Source organism: Malus sylvestris, chromosome 16 (genome assembly GCF_916048215.2).
Source record: "Malus sylvestris chromosome 16, drMalSylv7.2, whole genome shotgun sequence".
NCBI lineage: Eukaryota > Viridiplantae > Streptophyta > Magnoliopsida > Rosales > Rosaceae > Malus > Malus sylvestris.
The window spans coordinates 2,106,136-2,124,654 of record NC_062275.1 but is presented as its reverse complement, the minus strand read 5'-3'; the positions used below and the strand labels follow the sequence as shown (position 1 = coordinate 2,124,654).

At 37.4% G+C, this 18,519-nt stretch overlaps 3 protein-coding genes across 3 annotated transcripts; 1 reads left to right on the top strand and 2 right to left on the bottom strand.

Moving 5' to 3' along the window:
* The first annotated feature begins 2,795 nt into the window (after positions 1–2,795).
* On the top strand, positions 2,796–3,827 carry LOC126607757 (putative fasciclin-like arabinogalactan protein 20). The gene has a single exon (XM_050275478.1). It carries the CDS (start codon positions 2,796–2,798, stop codon positions 3,825–3,827), a length of 1,032 nt encoding a protein of 343 aa, XP_050131435.1.
* Positions 3,828–4,298: 471 nt separating this feature from the next.
* Positions 4,299–8,021, bottom strand: LOC126608389 (uncharacterized). The gene is made up of 9 exons (XM_050276266.1): positions 7,553–8,021; positions 6,903–7,084; positions 6,450–6,628; positions 5,964–6,248; positions 5,810–5,868; positions 5,663–5,699; positions 5,478–5,549; positions 5,047–5,374; positions 4,299–4,902 (listed from the first exon to the last, which is right to left on the bottom strand). The coding sequence occupies exons 1-9, from the start codon at positions 7,686–7,688 to the stop codon at positions 4,510–4,512; spliced, it is 1,671 nt and encodes a 556-aa protein (XP_050132223.1). The 5' UTR covers positions 7,689–8,021; the 3' UTR covers positions 4,299–4,509.
* A 6,250-nt stretch (positions 8,022–14,271) lies between these two features.
* On the bottom strand, positions 14,272–15,672 carry LOC126608537 (probable ribose-5-phosphate isomerase 2). The gene has a single exon (XM_050276479.1). It carries the CDS (start codon positions 15,371–15,373, stop codon positions 14,594–14,596), a length of 780 nt encoding a protein of 259 aa, XP_050132436.1. The 5' UTR covers positions 15,374–15,672; the 3' UTR covers positions 14,272–14,593.
* Between the last annotated feature and the right edge of the window lie 2,847 nt (positions 15,673–18,519).

The window sequence follows — 18,519 nt, the reverse complement described above, 5'->3', positions numbered from 1 at the left end:
AAACAAAAAAACAAAAAAAAAAGATTTTGATAAAACGAAAAGGTTAATTTATCCCAATGTAGTCATATTTGTCTAAGATGAATATATGTAATCTCAAATGAAAATTATTTTTTAACCACTCATTTTTACCTCTCACACACCTTTGTTAATTTTTGTCATTGATATTTTTTAGTTCATTTAATCAGACGGCCAAAAATTGTAAGATGCGTTTAAAAAATAAAAATAGGTGTGTGAATAGCAATACCCATCTCAAATATTCTTTAATTCATTCGATTGGATGGTCCAAAATTGTAAGAGATGTGTGAAAAATAAAAATAAGTGTGTGAATAGCAATACCCATCTCAAATATTCTTTAATTCATTCGATCGGATGGTCCAAAATTCTAAGAGATGTGTGAAAAATAAAAATAAGTGTGTGAATAGCAATACCCATATCAAATATTCTTTAATTCATTCGATCGGATGGTCCAAAATTCTAAGAGATGTGTGAAAAATAAAAATAAGTGTGTCAATAGCAATACCTATCTCAAATCTTGTGGTAAAATGAGTGGGGAAGAGATCATGTAGGCAAAGAAAGTCAAAGATTGTTAGGGTTTATAGAGATAATGCATGTAAGCCTATCTTTCTCTCCTTTCTTAATTCTTAGTTTCAATTGCTTAAATTTTCCGAAAAATCAAGTGGAGCATTAGGATTTATGGTAAGAATGCATGGCGTGTCATGACATACATTTTGTCAACAATTCACGAAGCTTGTCATATTGTGGTCAACATTGATGTTCGGGCGTGCCACGATGGGAGTGTTATCCTACCAAGATAAGTCATGACAAGCCATGTCAAGCATGCAAAATGCAAGCCATGACATTTCGTCAAATGCCCACAACGATGTTTTGACGTGCCATGATACAAGAGTTAGCGTGTCAAAGACAAGTAATGACATGCATCTTTTATTTGTAGGTGTTCTTACCGGTAAGAACACATTCAATATCTAAGCTGAATATTTACACATCTTCTTACCGGTAATAACACGTTCAATATCTAAGTTGAATATTTACATTGTTTCTTACCGGTAATAACACGTCAATTATCTGAGTTTGTAGATATTCATGCGTAATCAGATGCTTAATCACAACTTATTATATTTACTTAATTATTGACCATTCTGGATGTGGGATAGCCACATATGAGTCCTTAACTGTTGCATCACCAAAACCAAATTTTCTTTTCCTTTTTCGTGACCTAAACCATAATTAAATTAAAACGTTAGACTAATAATCTGGTTTTATCGTTTTCTAGGTTTACTTTAAGAAGGTGAGGTGTGGTTGATCAACAAACATTTATATGATTTGCAGGAAGTGCGACTGAAAGAGCATCAAATACTATCATAATTATTAATTAGTGGGAGTTATATGATGCGATTTTGACTTGTCGAAGCAATTAGTTTCTAATTTATTTGCATAAACAAATTAAATAATTAAGGTACATGATTAATACACATATGCATGTAAGGGTAAATTCAACATAAATATAATTTTGTGAGCTATTATTAGGAATACTCTATTTTTTAAAAATAGGTCCAATGATTATTATTTTTTGTTAAGTTTGTGATAAAACTGAAAGTTTGAAAGAATTGTAATATTCTAATTCAGCTTTTTAACTTATTTAATATATCTATATCAAAGATTTTGTTGTCAATAATCTATCTACATCACAAATAAATCGTTTTTAGCTACTTATACTATAGATATTTTTTATTTGTAATCTACCTTTTCAGAATTAGTTGTATTCAATGCTATCTAAATACGTTTCACTTGAAAACTTTTGTTATCTTCTTATCATATAAATATGTTATTCTTTGTAAGCTATGAATCTGCTTGATAGTGATCACGAATATGGTGTAATTCCCAACTAATCTTCTCCGAGTCTGAAACGAGTGAATAACGTGATTTGCTATCAATTGTCCCCCTTTAAAAAAACTTTGAAAATTTAAACCTGAATCTAACTGGCCCATGTTTAATTGGTGCATGTTGCATAATTGGATGGAGAGTTGAGTATGTGAGGTGACGATCGACTTTCTCAAGCCATGGATCATGCTCTCTTGTATCCTAAATGGCCATCATTGAATGCACTCATTTTTTTTTTTATAATGTACTCATTTTTTTATAATATTTGTCATATTAAATGGCCATCATTGTATTTGAATATCATTCAACTTCATATAATTCGTCATGCACTATCTTAAAGGAATAAATAATACTGCATTTGCATGGCGTGTGACCTCACACTACTACCCATTGGATCTCCTATTTTATTTAAATGTACTGATATGTAAATATTTTATTATTAAAATAATAGACGAGGATAAAAGTAATGGAAATGAGCTGAGTCATTGTATGACGGTGTGGATCAATTTTCGATGATTAATTTAACAAAATCTATGGTTTAACAAAAAAAAATCTTGATAAAAAACTGAAAAGAAATAAATTTTAATTAATGAAAAAGAAAAATGAAGGAAGAGAATGCAATTTCTCCAAAATTGTACAACATCAGGGGTGTAATCGTCATTCAAAGCAACCCGCTTAACAAACTAGTCGTAACGAACACCCTAGCGTCAACAAACCCCATCACGCCACGTGTTCATGTTTGGCGCCAAAACAAGAACGAACAGTGTCTAAATTTACATCGAATGCCACTTTCACTCTCACTCGCACTCTGCAACTGCAACCCAACGAAATCCCACTCCAAGGAACCAAAATTCCTCCTTCTGATTCTCGAAGCTCCTCCGCACAACCAACCATCAATGGAGGCGCCGCTTCTCGTCTCCCTCATCCTCCTCTCACTCCTCTCTTTCTCATCCGCGCTCCCCGCCCAGGCCATCCAAGATGCCGCCGAAATCCTCTCCTATTCCGGCTACGTCTCCATGGCGCTGACTCTTGAGCTCGTATCCCAGTCCCTCGTGCTGCAGTCCCCCTCCCTCACCATCTTCACTCCGCCGGACACCGCCTTCACCAAATTGGGTCAACCCGCCCTCTCTCTGCTCCAATACCACTTCTGCCCTGTTCCCCTGCCCCTCCAAACCCTCAAATCCCTACCCTCTGGCAGCAAGATCCCGACTTTACTCTCCGGACACTCCCTCTCCGTCACCACGCCGCCCTCCGGTGCCCCAATTTCGCTCAACAATGTCAAGATCACTTCCGGGTCGCCCATTTACGACGACGGGTTCCTCATCATTTTCGGAATCGATAACTTCTTCGACCTCAATTTTCATCTCCCGATACCGACTCCGATCCCCGTTCCAGATCTGGTCTGTGGGTCTTCTTCCCCGCCGTCGTCCGCCAGCGGCACAACTGCAATTAGGTTTCCCGGAGCTTCCTGGTTCGAAGAAGCGAGTGAAATGCTGAGGTCCAATGGCTACAATGTCATGGCGTCGTTCCTCAACTTGCAACTTCTGGGTTTCAAGAACGCGACTCCAATGACCGTGTTCGCTCCTCTCGACCAAGCGATGGACAACCCACTGCAAGAACCCTCGATCTTTCTGCGACACGTCGTTCCGTGCCGGCTGATGTGGAGCGATTTGGCGGGTTTCACAGACGGCGTTGTGCTTCCGACGTATATGCAGGATTTTACCATCACCATCTCGAGGAAAGGCAACGTTTTGCTGCTGAATGGAGTCCCAGTCTTCTTTGCCAACATGTATTACGGCGACACCTTCGTCATTCACGGCCTCCGCGAGACTCTTGCCATGCCGGAGACGCCGGAATCGGCCGATGAGTCTTCGCCGGGAAGTGGAAGAACCGACGATGAGGTGCCTTTTGATAATACTGAATTGTGAGATCAACTTCTGTTAAGTGCTGTTAATTTCTTGCAAACAAGTTCAATTTTTTACTGAAGAATTTTTTGGGTCGTCAGCTTTTCTTGTAATTAGATGGAAAGTTGGTGACTTTTATTGTAATTTTCGCTCGTTCTTTTGTATCTGATGCGATTCAAAGGGGGCAAAATTAGCAAATGCAAAGATATCAGTTCAGTGAAAAAATTCAAAGACTACAGAATTTTACAAGATTTCTTTTGTGAACAAATTTTGAAGCTATTTCAGCAGATTAGTTAAACGCTCAGTTATCATTTTGGCCTCTGAGCTGAATTAATTTCGCTCGAAAATGTGATATTTTCGTCATTTGATCGTTGATCTTTTCCGTTCATTTGATCGTTGATCATTCCGTTCTGAAACAAAACCGAGTTCAGCAATGTGTCTGATTCCAAAACTGAGATTATGAAGGCATATACTCAGAAGGAAATGGGAGACAGATGATCAACAATATCTAAATTGCTTTTACTATACACAACAAACCAGATACAGGACCGGAACTGCTATTAGCTCCCAGGCCCCGACCACAACTCGTAATGGAACTTCGCTCCACTCGGTTTTTTCTTTTTGATATTTCAATCCGAAAAATAATGACGATAACAAACCCTAATTGTATAACCGATTTCTACTCTGAGACCTACTACTTCTACTACTAGACTTCATTTGATGTGCTGGAACCGCTCCTTTTGCTCCTGCCTTTTATTGGCAAGGATGGTTTTGCAAACTCTTCCTCCGTTCTGGGGCGGTTTGCGTAGAGTACCCAGAGAACAAGGCACAGCAACACTCCAACTGAAATCAGCGCCAATCCTGCATTCAAAATTTTCAGGTAATGGTCCAGTGGAGGACAGTAACTTGACGTGATTGTTCGAAATGTGTCTCGAACAAAATTACAATCCTGGAGGCTCAGTAAAGGCGGGGTGTAGTGCTGAAGGGCATAGCTCTCGTTAACAGCTGCAACAAGCTGATTGTAGATGTCCGGGCTCACCCTTCCGACAGTTGTGCACATCCCGGATGCTGAGACTTCACATATATAGTTCTTCCAAACCTGAAGAATTCACACAACCAAAATAAATGGGATTAAGCAAACCATCGGCAATTGTTTCTCTAATCTATTAGTTCCACAAATCAAGCAGCTTCCAGTAGAATATATAAAGACACCAAATTAATAGTCATAGTCGACGATTCTTACCAAAGAAGCATTTGAAATAGACACATCTTGGTCCCCACATTGGCTGTCTCTCAGTTGAGAATCGTACGGGTAACAGAGAGGTGGCATCAGAGGCCCTGACTGATTGTAATAGTATGGGTATGGACTGGCAGGGGAAGGATACGTATTGGCATAGGTGTAGATGAACTGGTTGACAACATTGACAATGTCATTTACAATTTGTTTACTCTGGCTAAGAGTCTTGTTTGTGGTTCTCTGGTCAACACACGGAAGGATATTGCTAAGTGCTGTTTCGGCGTGAGGATGTTCTACCCATTCTTCCATGGCTACACAGGTGTCGGAAACAGCACTGAAACACAATCACCATAGAAATGTATTGAGTTGCTGATTCACTAGACAAGCAAATAAATACCTAAACAGAAACATTTCAATCAAAGATTACATATTCCTACTTGTTCAGGATCACAAAAACTCCGGAAAGAATGAATGTAATTGCCACAAGTAGCCATCCACTAACAATAAATCTGCAATGATATCACGGCTTTGTCAGACAGAAATATGAAGACACTCCAGAATGTGAAGAGTAATAAAATTATTACAAGTGTAGCAAAATAGCCAAAGTACAAGGGCAACTTACATGTGGATCGCATGTTGGTGCCTAAGGAGGGACAGAACTGCAACAAGATACATCAGTCAGTTGAAATTGAAAGTAGGCAAAATTTCCAATAAACAAGAGGAACAAATAATAGATTTCATTCATCAGGTTGTTTATGTTGTTACGTACAAAGACCAATTACAGCTAAGAGAAGCATCACTGCTGCCACGGTGATTAAAGATGAACGCCTGCAACAATCAACTCAAAATTAGTCCATAAAAAACATGGGGTTTCAGTATAACCCATTAATTAAATTGAAGTACTGAAGTTTATGGACACATACACAATATTGAAGACTCTTTTTACTTTAATGGAATTTTCACTTGTCTTCTCCGTTAGTGTGTCCGCTGCAGTGTTAAGATCCACATTCAGCTTGTCAATACCATCCATGACATCAGAAGGTAAGAAAACCTGGGCCACGCTAATAGCCTTTGCAAGGGTCAGATACTCCGTGACATTTCTTAGGGTCTGCACAGTGTAGTCCGACTGGTTAACAACATAATTTAGTGTGTGCATCACTTCGTCATGAAATTCATCTTGCCCAACAGAAAGAAGAATACATCCAGTCCTGTGTGAAGATATAGTTTATCATGTTAGAACTGTGGCACACAAGAGACAGATAACGTAACGAAACTGCCTTTCTAGCACAACAGACAGCCAATACGATAAGGTGCTCACCTAACTAAGTATAGCATAAAAACTTTCCTACGCTACATAAAAATGCTCATTATACAATCTTAAGTCAAAAATATGAAGTTCAGAGCTTTACGCAGAAGCACATGTGAAGACCAGTAGCATAATCAAGCATATTCTCTGCGAGCGGTGTGATCCTTCACCTTTAATGTTTATCTTCCATCCACAGCAATGATGAACCACAAGTACCATGCCAAAAGCAACAAACCACAAGACGGCAATAATGAAACCAGCAGCACCCGTAAATCCAACGGACTGCAGAAAATAGAGATCACATTACTAGGGAAATGATGGTAAACTTATACGTACAAGTAACAATATAATCCGGCTCAAATTACCATTTTTTAACAATATATTGATCTAACACTATTCACAAGGGTGTAGATAATTGCATTTAAAGGAAAAGCAGGAGCAATACTAATAAGGTGAACAAAGAACACGAAATTCTGTGACATAACAACCAGATTCTGCATCTTTATACCGATACTGGAGGTACACCATAACAATGCAACAAGGAATCAAGACTTACTGCCCAGTAATGCCGATTCACAATGTCCCAACCTCCCCGATAACGCTTAAACCGACGGAGAATATCCGGCCTGTTGGTCCTTTTCGCCGCTAAAACAAGCGTCCCTTGCGGTGCATCGCTTGGCCCCGGAGATTGAGCAGTCTCCTCGATTCCATTTGTCCACGACCCCAGATTTTCATCCACTGCAAATACAACAGACCAAAAAATTACAAAGTCAGAAAGTTGCAAAATTTCAGCAGTTGAGAATGAGCCGTTTAGACTTAAAAAAGACTCAACACTTTTTTATTCAAGCGATATTCTGATTTAATCTAATCTAACTTTCGGGAAGAGGAATTCGAACTTGGGTCTGCAAAAATATTCGAACTTCAGGTTTGTAACAAAAAAAAGCATTTGCCTTGTTTGGTTGCGGATCAAAAGCGGGAATAAAAGATCAGATTTTTTCTAAAAATAAGAACAAAGACGAAAACCGAAAAACTGGAATGAATTGCGACCGAAGGTTTATGCATTTTCCCATTTGTCTCGAAACCAAAAACACCAATGGCTCCAAAAAAAATCTCACTTTCCATTTCTCCCACCACTAAATCCTCCGCAGCAACCGGAAAAGCACACGAGATCCGACCCCGTTTCAAAAACCGAATTCAGAAGCGTACCTAGACTAAATTTCAGAAGATCTCTGGTGGGTACGAGTCCATTCCGAGCCAGACCCGACACGCAGCTCGCAGAACCCAGAAAGAAGAAAAAGCAGCAGCAGAGAGCGGCGGTGGAGGAACCCGGCAAGCGCTCCATTTGCAGAGTCGTCTGACACTCTCTGTTCACCAAAAAACTCAGACCGAAATCCGGATAAGAATCGAACCCATTTACAAGATTTGGTTTTGGAAGAAAACCCAAATCTTAAATAAGTGTAATCAATTAACCGTTTGTCAGTGTTGTAATCTGATTACATTTCTTGGCGGTGAGGGAGATTTATAAGAAGAACCAACGTCACATGGGGAGGTGGGGTAAGTGCTGATTAGAGAAGGGAGAAACCGAAAAAGGCGGGTGTGAAATGAAAAAAAAGCGAGGTTTAGGCGCCTCGAGCCTCAGCTCAGCTGCTTGCTTACACTGTTTCCTTTCCGTCCTTGTTGAAATACACTCCATTAAGCAAGCAAATCCACACAGTGTTTTAATTATTTATTTATTTATTTATACCACTTCCCTCTTTTTGTCCTTTCTGCTTTTATTCTTTTTCCTTTATTTTCTTTATTTTCTTTATTTTATTCTATATACTTTTGTGGCATGTAAATTGCAAGAAAGGTATGAGAAATATAATTGGATTTTTGAGATCTTGTTATCTTGACTAACATAGAATCAAATAACAAGTTGTACGACTAAATATTTGGTGTATTTGGATTGCTTGTAATGTTATTATTTTACTTAAATTATAACATGCGCATTCGTTATTTACTAATTTATTCTGGAATTAGATCTTATCAATTTTGTTCTCTGTTCAAAAATACTAGTAAAATAGTAACACCATGTGGTGTCGTGGTTTCCATTACACAAAAATTCCTCTAGGCGACAAATTAGAATTGCTAGTAGAAATGCTCGAATGGTGGATTTCGACAACATGCTTCGATAGGTTTTACTCGGCATTGGCTTTCTCGGCACCTATCGACATGCCTGTTCGGCACAAGCATGCGATGTAGCACGACAAATGACTACATATGCACCAGGCACTTGACGAAATGCATTGCTTAAAAAAAACTACAAGAAAAAAAATTACACATAATTTAAAAAATGTGTTAATCTTTAATTTTAGAACATTCTAAATGTTAAAATCCTGAATATACCGCTATTCTCGATGCCGTGATGGGCAACCATACACAAGTCTTTGTCTTATGTTAGTAGGGGCTGCTCAGAAACATTTTCATTTTTATTTAAACGAAGTTGTCATTGCAAATGAAATAAATGCCTCCATTCTCCTCTAGTGCCGTGGGCGTAGTAATATAAAAAAGCAGTACGTAATTAATTAATTAAAAAAATAAGTGCTTTTGCAGAAAAAAATAATATTAATCAAGAAGCATGACAAAAGTGGAACACTCTGATTCAATCGGATCCTCTTTCGGATTCGGTAGCGGATGAGAACAAAACGGAAGCATCTCCAAAGAACGGGACGGAACCGGCTTTTTTTTGACAATTTGCAACGTTGCTTTCCATATTTATCTCTCAATTATCATTTGCTAACCATTTTTTTTATATTTTTTTTATTTATAGTGTGTTCGTTTAGGTTAGGTGCACTCTAACGTCGTAATCTTGTGTTATATTTGTAGGTTGAGACCAGAGAGGTATGGATGATATCGGTCAAAGATTAGAACTCGTCAACTTTACATTTAATTTTATAATTTGCTAAAAATTGTGTACTTGCAGGCATTAGTTATTTTGCGACATGTATGCATAAATAATTCATAAAAATAAATACACAAATATTAAATTTATATACACATGTTAAATAATAAAATGTAAAACATAAACAGAGATTGTATTAGACCAAAAGAAACTGAGATTGCGACATATAGGTCGGCTGGCCGATTAGAGAGGAGATTTTTCTAAGTTTTGGGTGTTTAAGCGATCTTCCATATATGTTAGTACAAGTAAAGAAAATTGTATATTATAATTAGAGGCATGAGGACCGTGATTAGGGGAAAAGTATCCTTGTCAGATTCTTTTTTTAGGATCTTAGGAATCCCGTGATCTTACATGTTCATCGTACATCGTACGGTCAGAAATCATTTTAAATTTAAAATTTAAAATTAAATATAAATAGTACTTAACGAAAACTGACCGTACGATATACAATAAACGGGTGAGATCACAAGATTATAAGAAAAGGATCCGGCGTGATTAGGGACTAAGCAAAGCTTAGGGATGGGGACATGTGGGACCCAGCCACACTACCTACACTCCTACTAAACACGAAATTAGGCAGCCCCCCAAACAACATCAAAAGCAGCGCAATCAGTGCCGCACGAAACACCTGATCCCTCCACCCCTCAAATCCTGCTATTTTACTGCACTAAACATATTGCTAATAGTCGTGCTACACTAATCATCTAATTGTACTAACGATTTTCATCATTTGCTTACAATTTTCACCATTTGCTGATGAACGTTGTGTCAGGATTAAGATTAAAACATTAAAACTAAACAATTTATGTTTCATCTTTGATATCAAAATTCATAGGTGTGATTGACCTTGGATTCTCGGATAGTTTTCTAGTTCGACTTCTAACTAAGTATGGTGTTACTAGTTTTTTCATTGTGAAACGAAGCAGAACGAAATATTGTTATTCTTTGTAGTTGGTTCAGGATGATGTAGCTTAACTTAGCTTGGCTTAACCGTTTTATATGGAGTTGTTTGAGGTCTAAATCAGAGGGAGGGGGATAGAGACAATGCGAACCAGCTAACACATATGATGGTGCATGTCTAAATCAATTAAGCAACCATGTTCATACAGTTTTAGTCTCAAGGCAATCGGATTGTGACCAAAATAAAAGACAAATTAATTAAGCATGCTTGCATTATTGTCTGCTACATAAGACATATTCCAATGTCGTATATGAAAATATGGCACATATAACTTGTACCGTAGTATGTAACACGGGTGTCAAATTCCATCTTCTGTTCCAGAAAGAAAGCTCCATCGAAATTATTTAATCATTCAAATGTACTGATTAAATTAAGGGTATAAATATCAAGTAACATATTCATGAAAAACCGTCCATTTTTTAATTATTTAGCATAATAAGATAGGCACATTATGCTCATGCATGCAGTGCGGATTTAGCATGAGGCGAATGGTTGTCAATGACTTCTAACAGCTTAAAAAATTGTATGCATATTTGTGTATTGTATTTGACCGTATAACAGCTAGGAAAAGCTGAATCACAACTTTGTTCTCCTACTTCTTCTATCTTTATTTATTTATTATTATCATCCTTGTCTTTCTTTAATCTCTTTTTTATCACTAAATACTCGATGAAATGGCTCAGTTGACAAGTCTTGATAGTTTTCGACATTACTTCACAGTTTCCTATAGCCACCTTTGACAAGCTTCTACAAATCATCGAAGTTGTTAGCACATGTTGGCAATAATCGACAAGTTGTTACCAGGTGCTCAACGAAGTGGTCCAAATTTTTTTTGTCAAAATCATGATCCCATTTATTTGAAAATCTTGACTCCGCCACTGCATACACACATATCAAATAAGACAATAGAATAGCAATATACCCATACATACATATAAGATTATCTCTTCGTGTTATTATATTATTAGCATGAGATGCTTACGCTACGCACTACATCCATGGCCCCATACATGCATTAACGGCAAGCTGGCTTTAGAAAAAAGAGATGACAAGGGGGACCAGGGGAAGCTGAAAAGTGGTGCATGCATGTGATCAATGATCGGATCCAATACATTCCTCCAGAAAGCTATCTTCTCCCTCACCAAAAAGATTGATAAAACAATTGTGCATTTCTTGAATGCCACATAAAGGAAAGTGACTCTCAGAGAAATGGATACGTCCGTACGTATATATGCGACACATGGTGAAGTTTCATGGTGGTGGAGGTGGTTCCTTCCTGATAAATTTGTCTTTAGATCTAACCCAAGCGACACCTTAACAATGCTCATGTGTGTTTGTACATTTGTGACACGAAATATATGCAGAGATTTCTAATGTTATCGTATCTGCCGTTTGATTTTGGGTGTCCATTGGTGTAATGGCATTGATTTTGGGTGTCCATTGGTGTAGTGGCATCGGCAGCCGCTATAATAATGTTTCGGCAAATACAGTTGGGTCGTCCTCATGGTCATTAGTAGCTTGGGACAATGTTATGGCCAAGGCCAGTCAAGCATGAATGATTTTAAGTTGTTGATGTATATTGGTTCTTTGTCACTCTTTTAAAATTGAGATTCTTTACGGACTCATTTCATGTTTTTAGCATAATATTTTATATTGATGGTGCGAAAACTAACATTAAATGTGAGGTGGCTGAGAGTCCTACTTTTAAGAGTCTCTTTAGATCAGTAACATAAGGATCAAAATCCTAACATTTCTTTTTGCCCCTCTACATTTCAGAATAATTATTTTACGGATAGTTCCATTGATCTTTTTTAATTTGATCCGCAGGACGAAAGTTGAAAAGAATGTATGAGAGGTAAAACTAAATGTACGAATAGCACCATCATACTTTATAACTTTTTAGGGCACTAAAGGAAGGCTAAAGAAGTAAAAGATGGTTGTAGAATCCACCAACCATAGCATAATTTGGATCTTGGCGTTTATGGGATGAAAAGGACGCCACCCAGAATGTGAACATACCAATGGTTTTACCTTTACGTGGAGCTATAATCTATTGGCTTTTGGTCTGGTTTGTGGAAGGCTTGGCTGGATTTTGGTACATTGAAGGCCATTTACTTTCAGTGAAATGATAATCCCATACTTTTTTCTGCCCTACGCCTTTATTGTAATCTACTTCATTGTTTTTTTTTTCTGTTTGATTTATTCAATCTAATGATCTTAAATAAAGAAAAGCGTACAAAATAAGCAAAAAAATGCATGGTTATCATTTCCGTTTACCAGCTGCTTAGCAAATTAGCAATCAATCCACCCTACTCCAAAATCATAATAATTCCACTAGAAAGTAATAATGGCCTACTAATGACTAATTGAGAGTGATATCTACAAATCAGAATCTTTTAATAACTAACTAAGCACACACTAATACTCCATTGGAGCAACTTGCAATTTACCCCCCAACTATCATTCAGAATTCCCTTTCAGGCTTTCACCTTTTCAGACTATTGGTGCAAGAGCTTACCGCCAAAAGAGAAAAAGTGAAGGGATAAGGATTGTCTACCCTTCTTTTTTCCATGGTTTCCTGTTTGTGTGATCACGATTAAGTCACGTCAATATTTTATATTACTATTCATTTTTATTTTATTATCTTTATAAAAAAAATTATAAAATATTAACGTGGCTTAACCGTGACCATACAAAACAGAAAGGCATGAAAAATAGGAGAGCAGACAATCCTTGTCCAAAGAGAAGGGAGAAAGTAAGAAGAGCTTGCCTAGTAATCTATCAATCAGTATCTGCTTTTGCTTTTGAAACCCCAAGAGAAATTTCCACTTACGGCCCCTAATCACAGTATTTAGGGATAATGGCCGACTAATTACCGACGGATCAAGGACCATTTTGCATAATTTGCAACCCAAGAAAATAACTGGGCCAGAAGATTTGGAGATCAAACTGGTTGGGCTTAAATAATGGGAAGTTGGGCCCTACACCGAAAGTTCATCTATGCAAATTTCAGACAAACGAGTAGCAGAAGTTAGAACCAAACCCAAAAACGAAAAACAGAAAAGAGGAGGCATGTGCAGTTGTGCACCAGAGGAAAATTACTCCACGCATTCAGAAAGTCTGGTTTTGAAACAATAAAACGTCCCATGCACTCGTTACTTGCGCAAATATTTGTCAATCATTCAGGAGGCATGAACGGGGCAGTTCAAGTCGAAAATTCTAAAATACATCAATGTATGACGTACCTTGCTGAATTCAACGGCTAAATGTGCACTTAAGAATTCAAGAGAATTAGACGGGTGGACTAGAGTCACTTGGTGGATTAGACGAGAGAGCAAGAAAAATGTCTGTATTATTTAAAAAGATTCTGTCAGCAGACAAGATCTAAAAAGAATGCCAAATTCTGTGATCAAGGTTGAAAAGAACAGGCGTTTGCTCTCCACCATTCCAAAGGAAAAAGGAACACAATCAGCATATTATCTTGTAGCATATTACCTCATTGCAAAAACACAGGACAATGCTTAGGACTCTAGGTTGAAATTCCTTAAAACTGAAGTTTAAGTATTGCTATTCTTGAACACCCTGGAGATTGCGTGCAACCGATCGATACTAATTCGTCGTGTCCCCTGCCATTTGAGGTTTGAGGTTTGAGTTTCAATTCATGTTCCTTGATTGAGATTTTCATTGCTCAATTTGTTTTGGTCTATATCTGTATGCTACATCAGAGTATCCAACACTCGAATTGGAAAAATTGTTGAGAAACAAATTCTAAAGCTGTAGCAAGAACACTTGGGAACAGTAGTTACCTTATCAATTCCTGTCTCGCTAGTAATCTCCTCAGTAGTATTTGCATCTTAAGACGCCGCTGAACTTTGGACGCCCGGTTACTCCTCCAATTGAAGACGATATCTTCCTGTCCATGTGTTCTCCGCACCAATAAAGAACACCTTTTTAATGACTAAATCACTTGTTTGGAGTGCCGATGGTTAAAAATTAACTCCCAAATCAATCCACAGATGTCTATTTGTAAAATGTGAGAGATTTCCATTAATAACAAGGATCAATTTATATCAAAACAACATAACAACGATCATCGAACGATAAACCAAGAATCCAAACGTTCTAATATTTCTTGCTCAATTGAATCAAAGATAAATTCAGAACGTCAGGAGACCGTCCCCCAAAAAATAGTATAAGTTAACTCTCGGAGAAGAAAACTTCCCTGGCTACAATAAACCCCAATCGAACTTCAACATTTCGATTGGAAACCAAGACTATATAAATTACTCCTACCAGTAACAAGTTAGAAACCCATCTCCAACTACCTCCGAATTCGCCTTTCAGGCTACTTATTCTTCACCGTTATTCCGAGCTCCCCTGCAACAATCACAGTGGTTGCCATGTCCAGGAACATCCCATGCTCCACAACTCCGGCAAGCTGCAAAATCGCATCGCTGGCCGCCTTTAAATCCCCAATATCTTTCTGGAAATACAAATCCACAATGTAATTCCCATTGTCCGTCACAAAAGGCTTGCCATTTTCGACGAAAGTCCTCAGCTTTCCGACGCAACCCGCGTACTCAAACAAATCCTGGAGCTTTTTAGCAGTGAATTTCCAGCAGAATGGCACAATCTCCACCGGCATCGCCAGCCCGCTGCCGCCCAAATGCTTCACGAGCTTCGACTCGTCGACGATGCAGACAAATTTCTTACAAGCACCCTCCACCATCTTCTCCCTCAAGAGGGATCCACCTCGGCCCTTGACCAAATTGAGGTGGGGATCGACCTCGTCGGCGCCGTCGATCGCGAGATCAAGAACAGGGTGCGAATCGAGGTCCGACAACGGAATTCCAAGAGACAGGGCTTGCTCGTGGGTCATTTTCGACGTGGGTATTCCTACAATGTTCTGAAGCTTCCCCTGTTTCAAAAGCTCGCCGATTCGGTTGACGGCGTGCTTGGCGGTGGAGCCGGTGCCGAGACCGAGGACCATGCCGGACTCAACATACTCGACGGCCTTGTAGGCGGCGATTTTCTTCAACTCGTCCTGGGTTAGAATCACAGACGACGTAGGAGGTGATAGAGGGGAGGAGGAGGTCGGCGGAGGCAACAAAATCCCAGCTTCCATGGCCGGATTGTGAAGAACCCAATATAAAAATGGGGGCAACAAAAAGAAACTATTACTGGGCTATCCTAAAATATAGAGAAAATCAAAACACAGAATTTGGATTTAATAAAACGAATAAAAAATGCTATCTTTTGAGATATTCAAGCATTTGGGGAGACCAAAAATGGGAGCAGAGTTAGGGATTTTGTATCTAGGAATGTGTGGCGGTCAGCATTTGGGGCCAAAGGTCAGAGAGAAGAGGAGGAGGAGGAGATAGGGTTTGTGAGGAGGCGGAGTTGGGGAAGGAGTTGTATTTATAGGGGAACAATGAACGTGGTGGGAGATGGGAAATTGTTGGGTGGTTTTAAAAAATCTGCTTTGAAAATTGAAATTGGAGGAGATTGGGGGTACTATTTACGCGTGGTGGGAAAAGATTTTCTAGGAATGATGGAACCCTATTCTGGAGAAATTTCCTATTGTAACCGGAACACGAAAAGAATATTACATGTTTTTATATAAATGATGAAAAATTTTATTTTTTAAGTTATTAACTTTCTAACACATATATTATATTATTTATATACTGACATGTGATATCTCATTATGTGTACCGGTCATATTGAAAAAACTCTCATATCCTTGTGGGGGCACTTCTTTCAAGTACTCCTTTCTTTTCTTTTTTCTGATTAAAAGTAAGATTGCCACTCAGTAATGATATTCCTATTACAAGTAAGGCGTTTTATGTTCGAATCTCGTTGATGGTGAATTCAACACTAAATTAAGTTGTCCATTGTGTGGCTTGGCCAAACTTCCTCTCCCTTTAGTGTAAAGGATATTGATGTACTAAAAAAAATTATTAAAAAAAGAGTTGTTTTTGGTTAGATTCTGAGATAGGCTTTTGGGTTTAACTTTAATTGTTAGTTAAATTTATTGTTTTTGAGAAAAATGGGCAAAAGAAGTTGCATTTGGTTGAAATTAAGCCAAAATGCAATTTCAATTGAAAGGGTATTTGGTGTATATATTGGATTGTTTAGCTACTCAACAATTAACAACATTCGTTAAGTTGAATTTGACATTTTGAATGGACTAGTAACAACAAACGACTAACAACTTTACCTTCCTATTTTTGTTTTCAATTGAAAAAGTGTAGAATTTAGCACTGAACTTTACCAACACGCTGCGATTGAAAGTTGAATTTTTTTTCCAAATTCTAGAAAATGTTTTTAGTCATTATAGAAATCCAAAAGCACAAAACTTAAAAAAAAAAAAAGAAAAAAAGAAAAAGACGTTTGATATCATCCATCGAGTATGGTATTGTAAGGAATGATAAGAAATTAGAGAAAAGGACATCCATTTTGTTATGCCCTTTGAGTTGAGTGGAGTATTTGGATTAAATTGAGCATATGGTAATAGATCAATGGCTAGGAATAAAATGCCATATGAATGGAATCAGATTAACCCTTTTTATGCTTTTTTATTATTTTATTAAAAATTAAAAAAGGCATGGTGGGGGATGGATGGGAAACAACGCATGCTGCAGCTGCATGGTCCATTGTGATTTGCCTTGCTTCCTCTTATTTACAATTCTCCGCATATTCCCTATCACCCGGATTCCCTTCCTCTCTTTCTTTTGGCGCCATATCACCGCCATTCTAGAATTAATTTTTTAGTGTTAAAATATGATTTTTTGTTAAAGTGAACAAAGAGTTTTTAATTAAAGTTCCATATAAGAAAACTAATGAAAAATACTTGAAAACTTTGAGTGTAAAATGAATAGTATCAGGATTGACTTTTTAGTGTAAAAATATAGTTTTTCGTTAAAGTGAACAGTACCGAAAACTTTTCATTAAAGTTCCCTATATATATTTATATTATATAATATTCTCTTAAATGATCCAAATTTTTTAGCAAATAGTCCTTTACCACAATAATGAAAAGGAGCTGAGCCTTACATACTATGAATTCGAATCCTATTAGTAACTAATGTAATATCTAATCTAACAAAATCTATCGTTTTACAAAAAAAACATATACACATCACGTTTAGAAATATTTTTAGAATGACTAAAAGTGCGTTTAGAGAAAATGTTTAAGTGTTTTTTTAAGGTTCGTTTGCGTTTTACTTATGATTGGTTCCAAGGTTCACTTGCATTTTCATTAAGGATTGGTTCCAAAACATTTTCACCAACAACGATTTCAACATTGTTTGTTCAAATAGATTTATTATTAGGCAATCGTCATATGCTTTTTTTTTATTTTAAAGAACTATTATTAAACGAAAATGGATGATTCAAAACTATTGTATTATTTTATGAGGGGGAGGGGGATTTCAAACCGGAACGCATGGATAGAAACTCAATATTTTTTGATTTTGCATTGCCAAACCTCACGTGTTACAGGTTGATGAGTAATAAAATTTGTATGTCATGAATTTACTATGAATGTCTCACAATATTATGTTGTATATTTGCGGTGTCTGTGTAGACGAGTGGAAAAGAGCTGTTTGTTGCAGTTTTTGACGAAGACATTTGTTGTGTGTGGTCCATGACAAAGACATAAGCGAGTGCCGGGCATCTTCTTGGGAACTCAGTTAACTGTACATGCATTGCATTTGTAATTGGGTTATGTTAAGAAGACTAAGTTTTAAAATTAAATTTGTAAACTAAATGATGTGTCACTAATAGGATTGAGCACGTTAATTAACGTTTAAGTAATAAACCAATAATCAACTTCTATGTCATTTAATTTTTAAAATTTAGTCTTCCTAATATTACTCTTCGTGATTTGGTAAATTTGGTATTTGTTGGCTTTTTCTTTTGTTTGATTGGCTTCTACGCTTTGTTTTGTTCATTCATCTGTCCGTGGGCCATTTGCCTTTCACGTCTCTTTTCAAGAAAATTAAATAGGATTCTCTCGTTTCAAATTCTTTTCCCTTCTCTCGTGTCTCACTTTTAAGTCCAGGATTTCTTCGATTTCCATCGTCGAAAAGAAAGTTTTGGTTTTTACCAAAAAAAAAAAAAAGAAAGTTTTGGTCAAAGTGCACCAAAGATAGGGGGTTACAATTGTTTTTGCCTTGAAATTGTCTTCTTAAGCAAAAGCCACCGAAGTCGCACGGATTTTATCACATATTCCAGTCAATGATCAACCTATGAAGGTGCGGGGAAGAA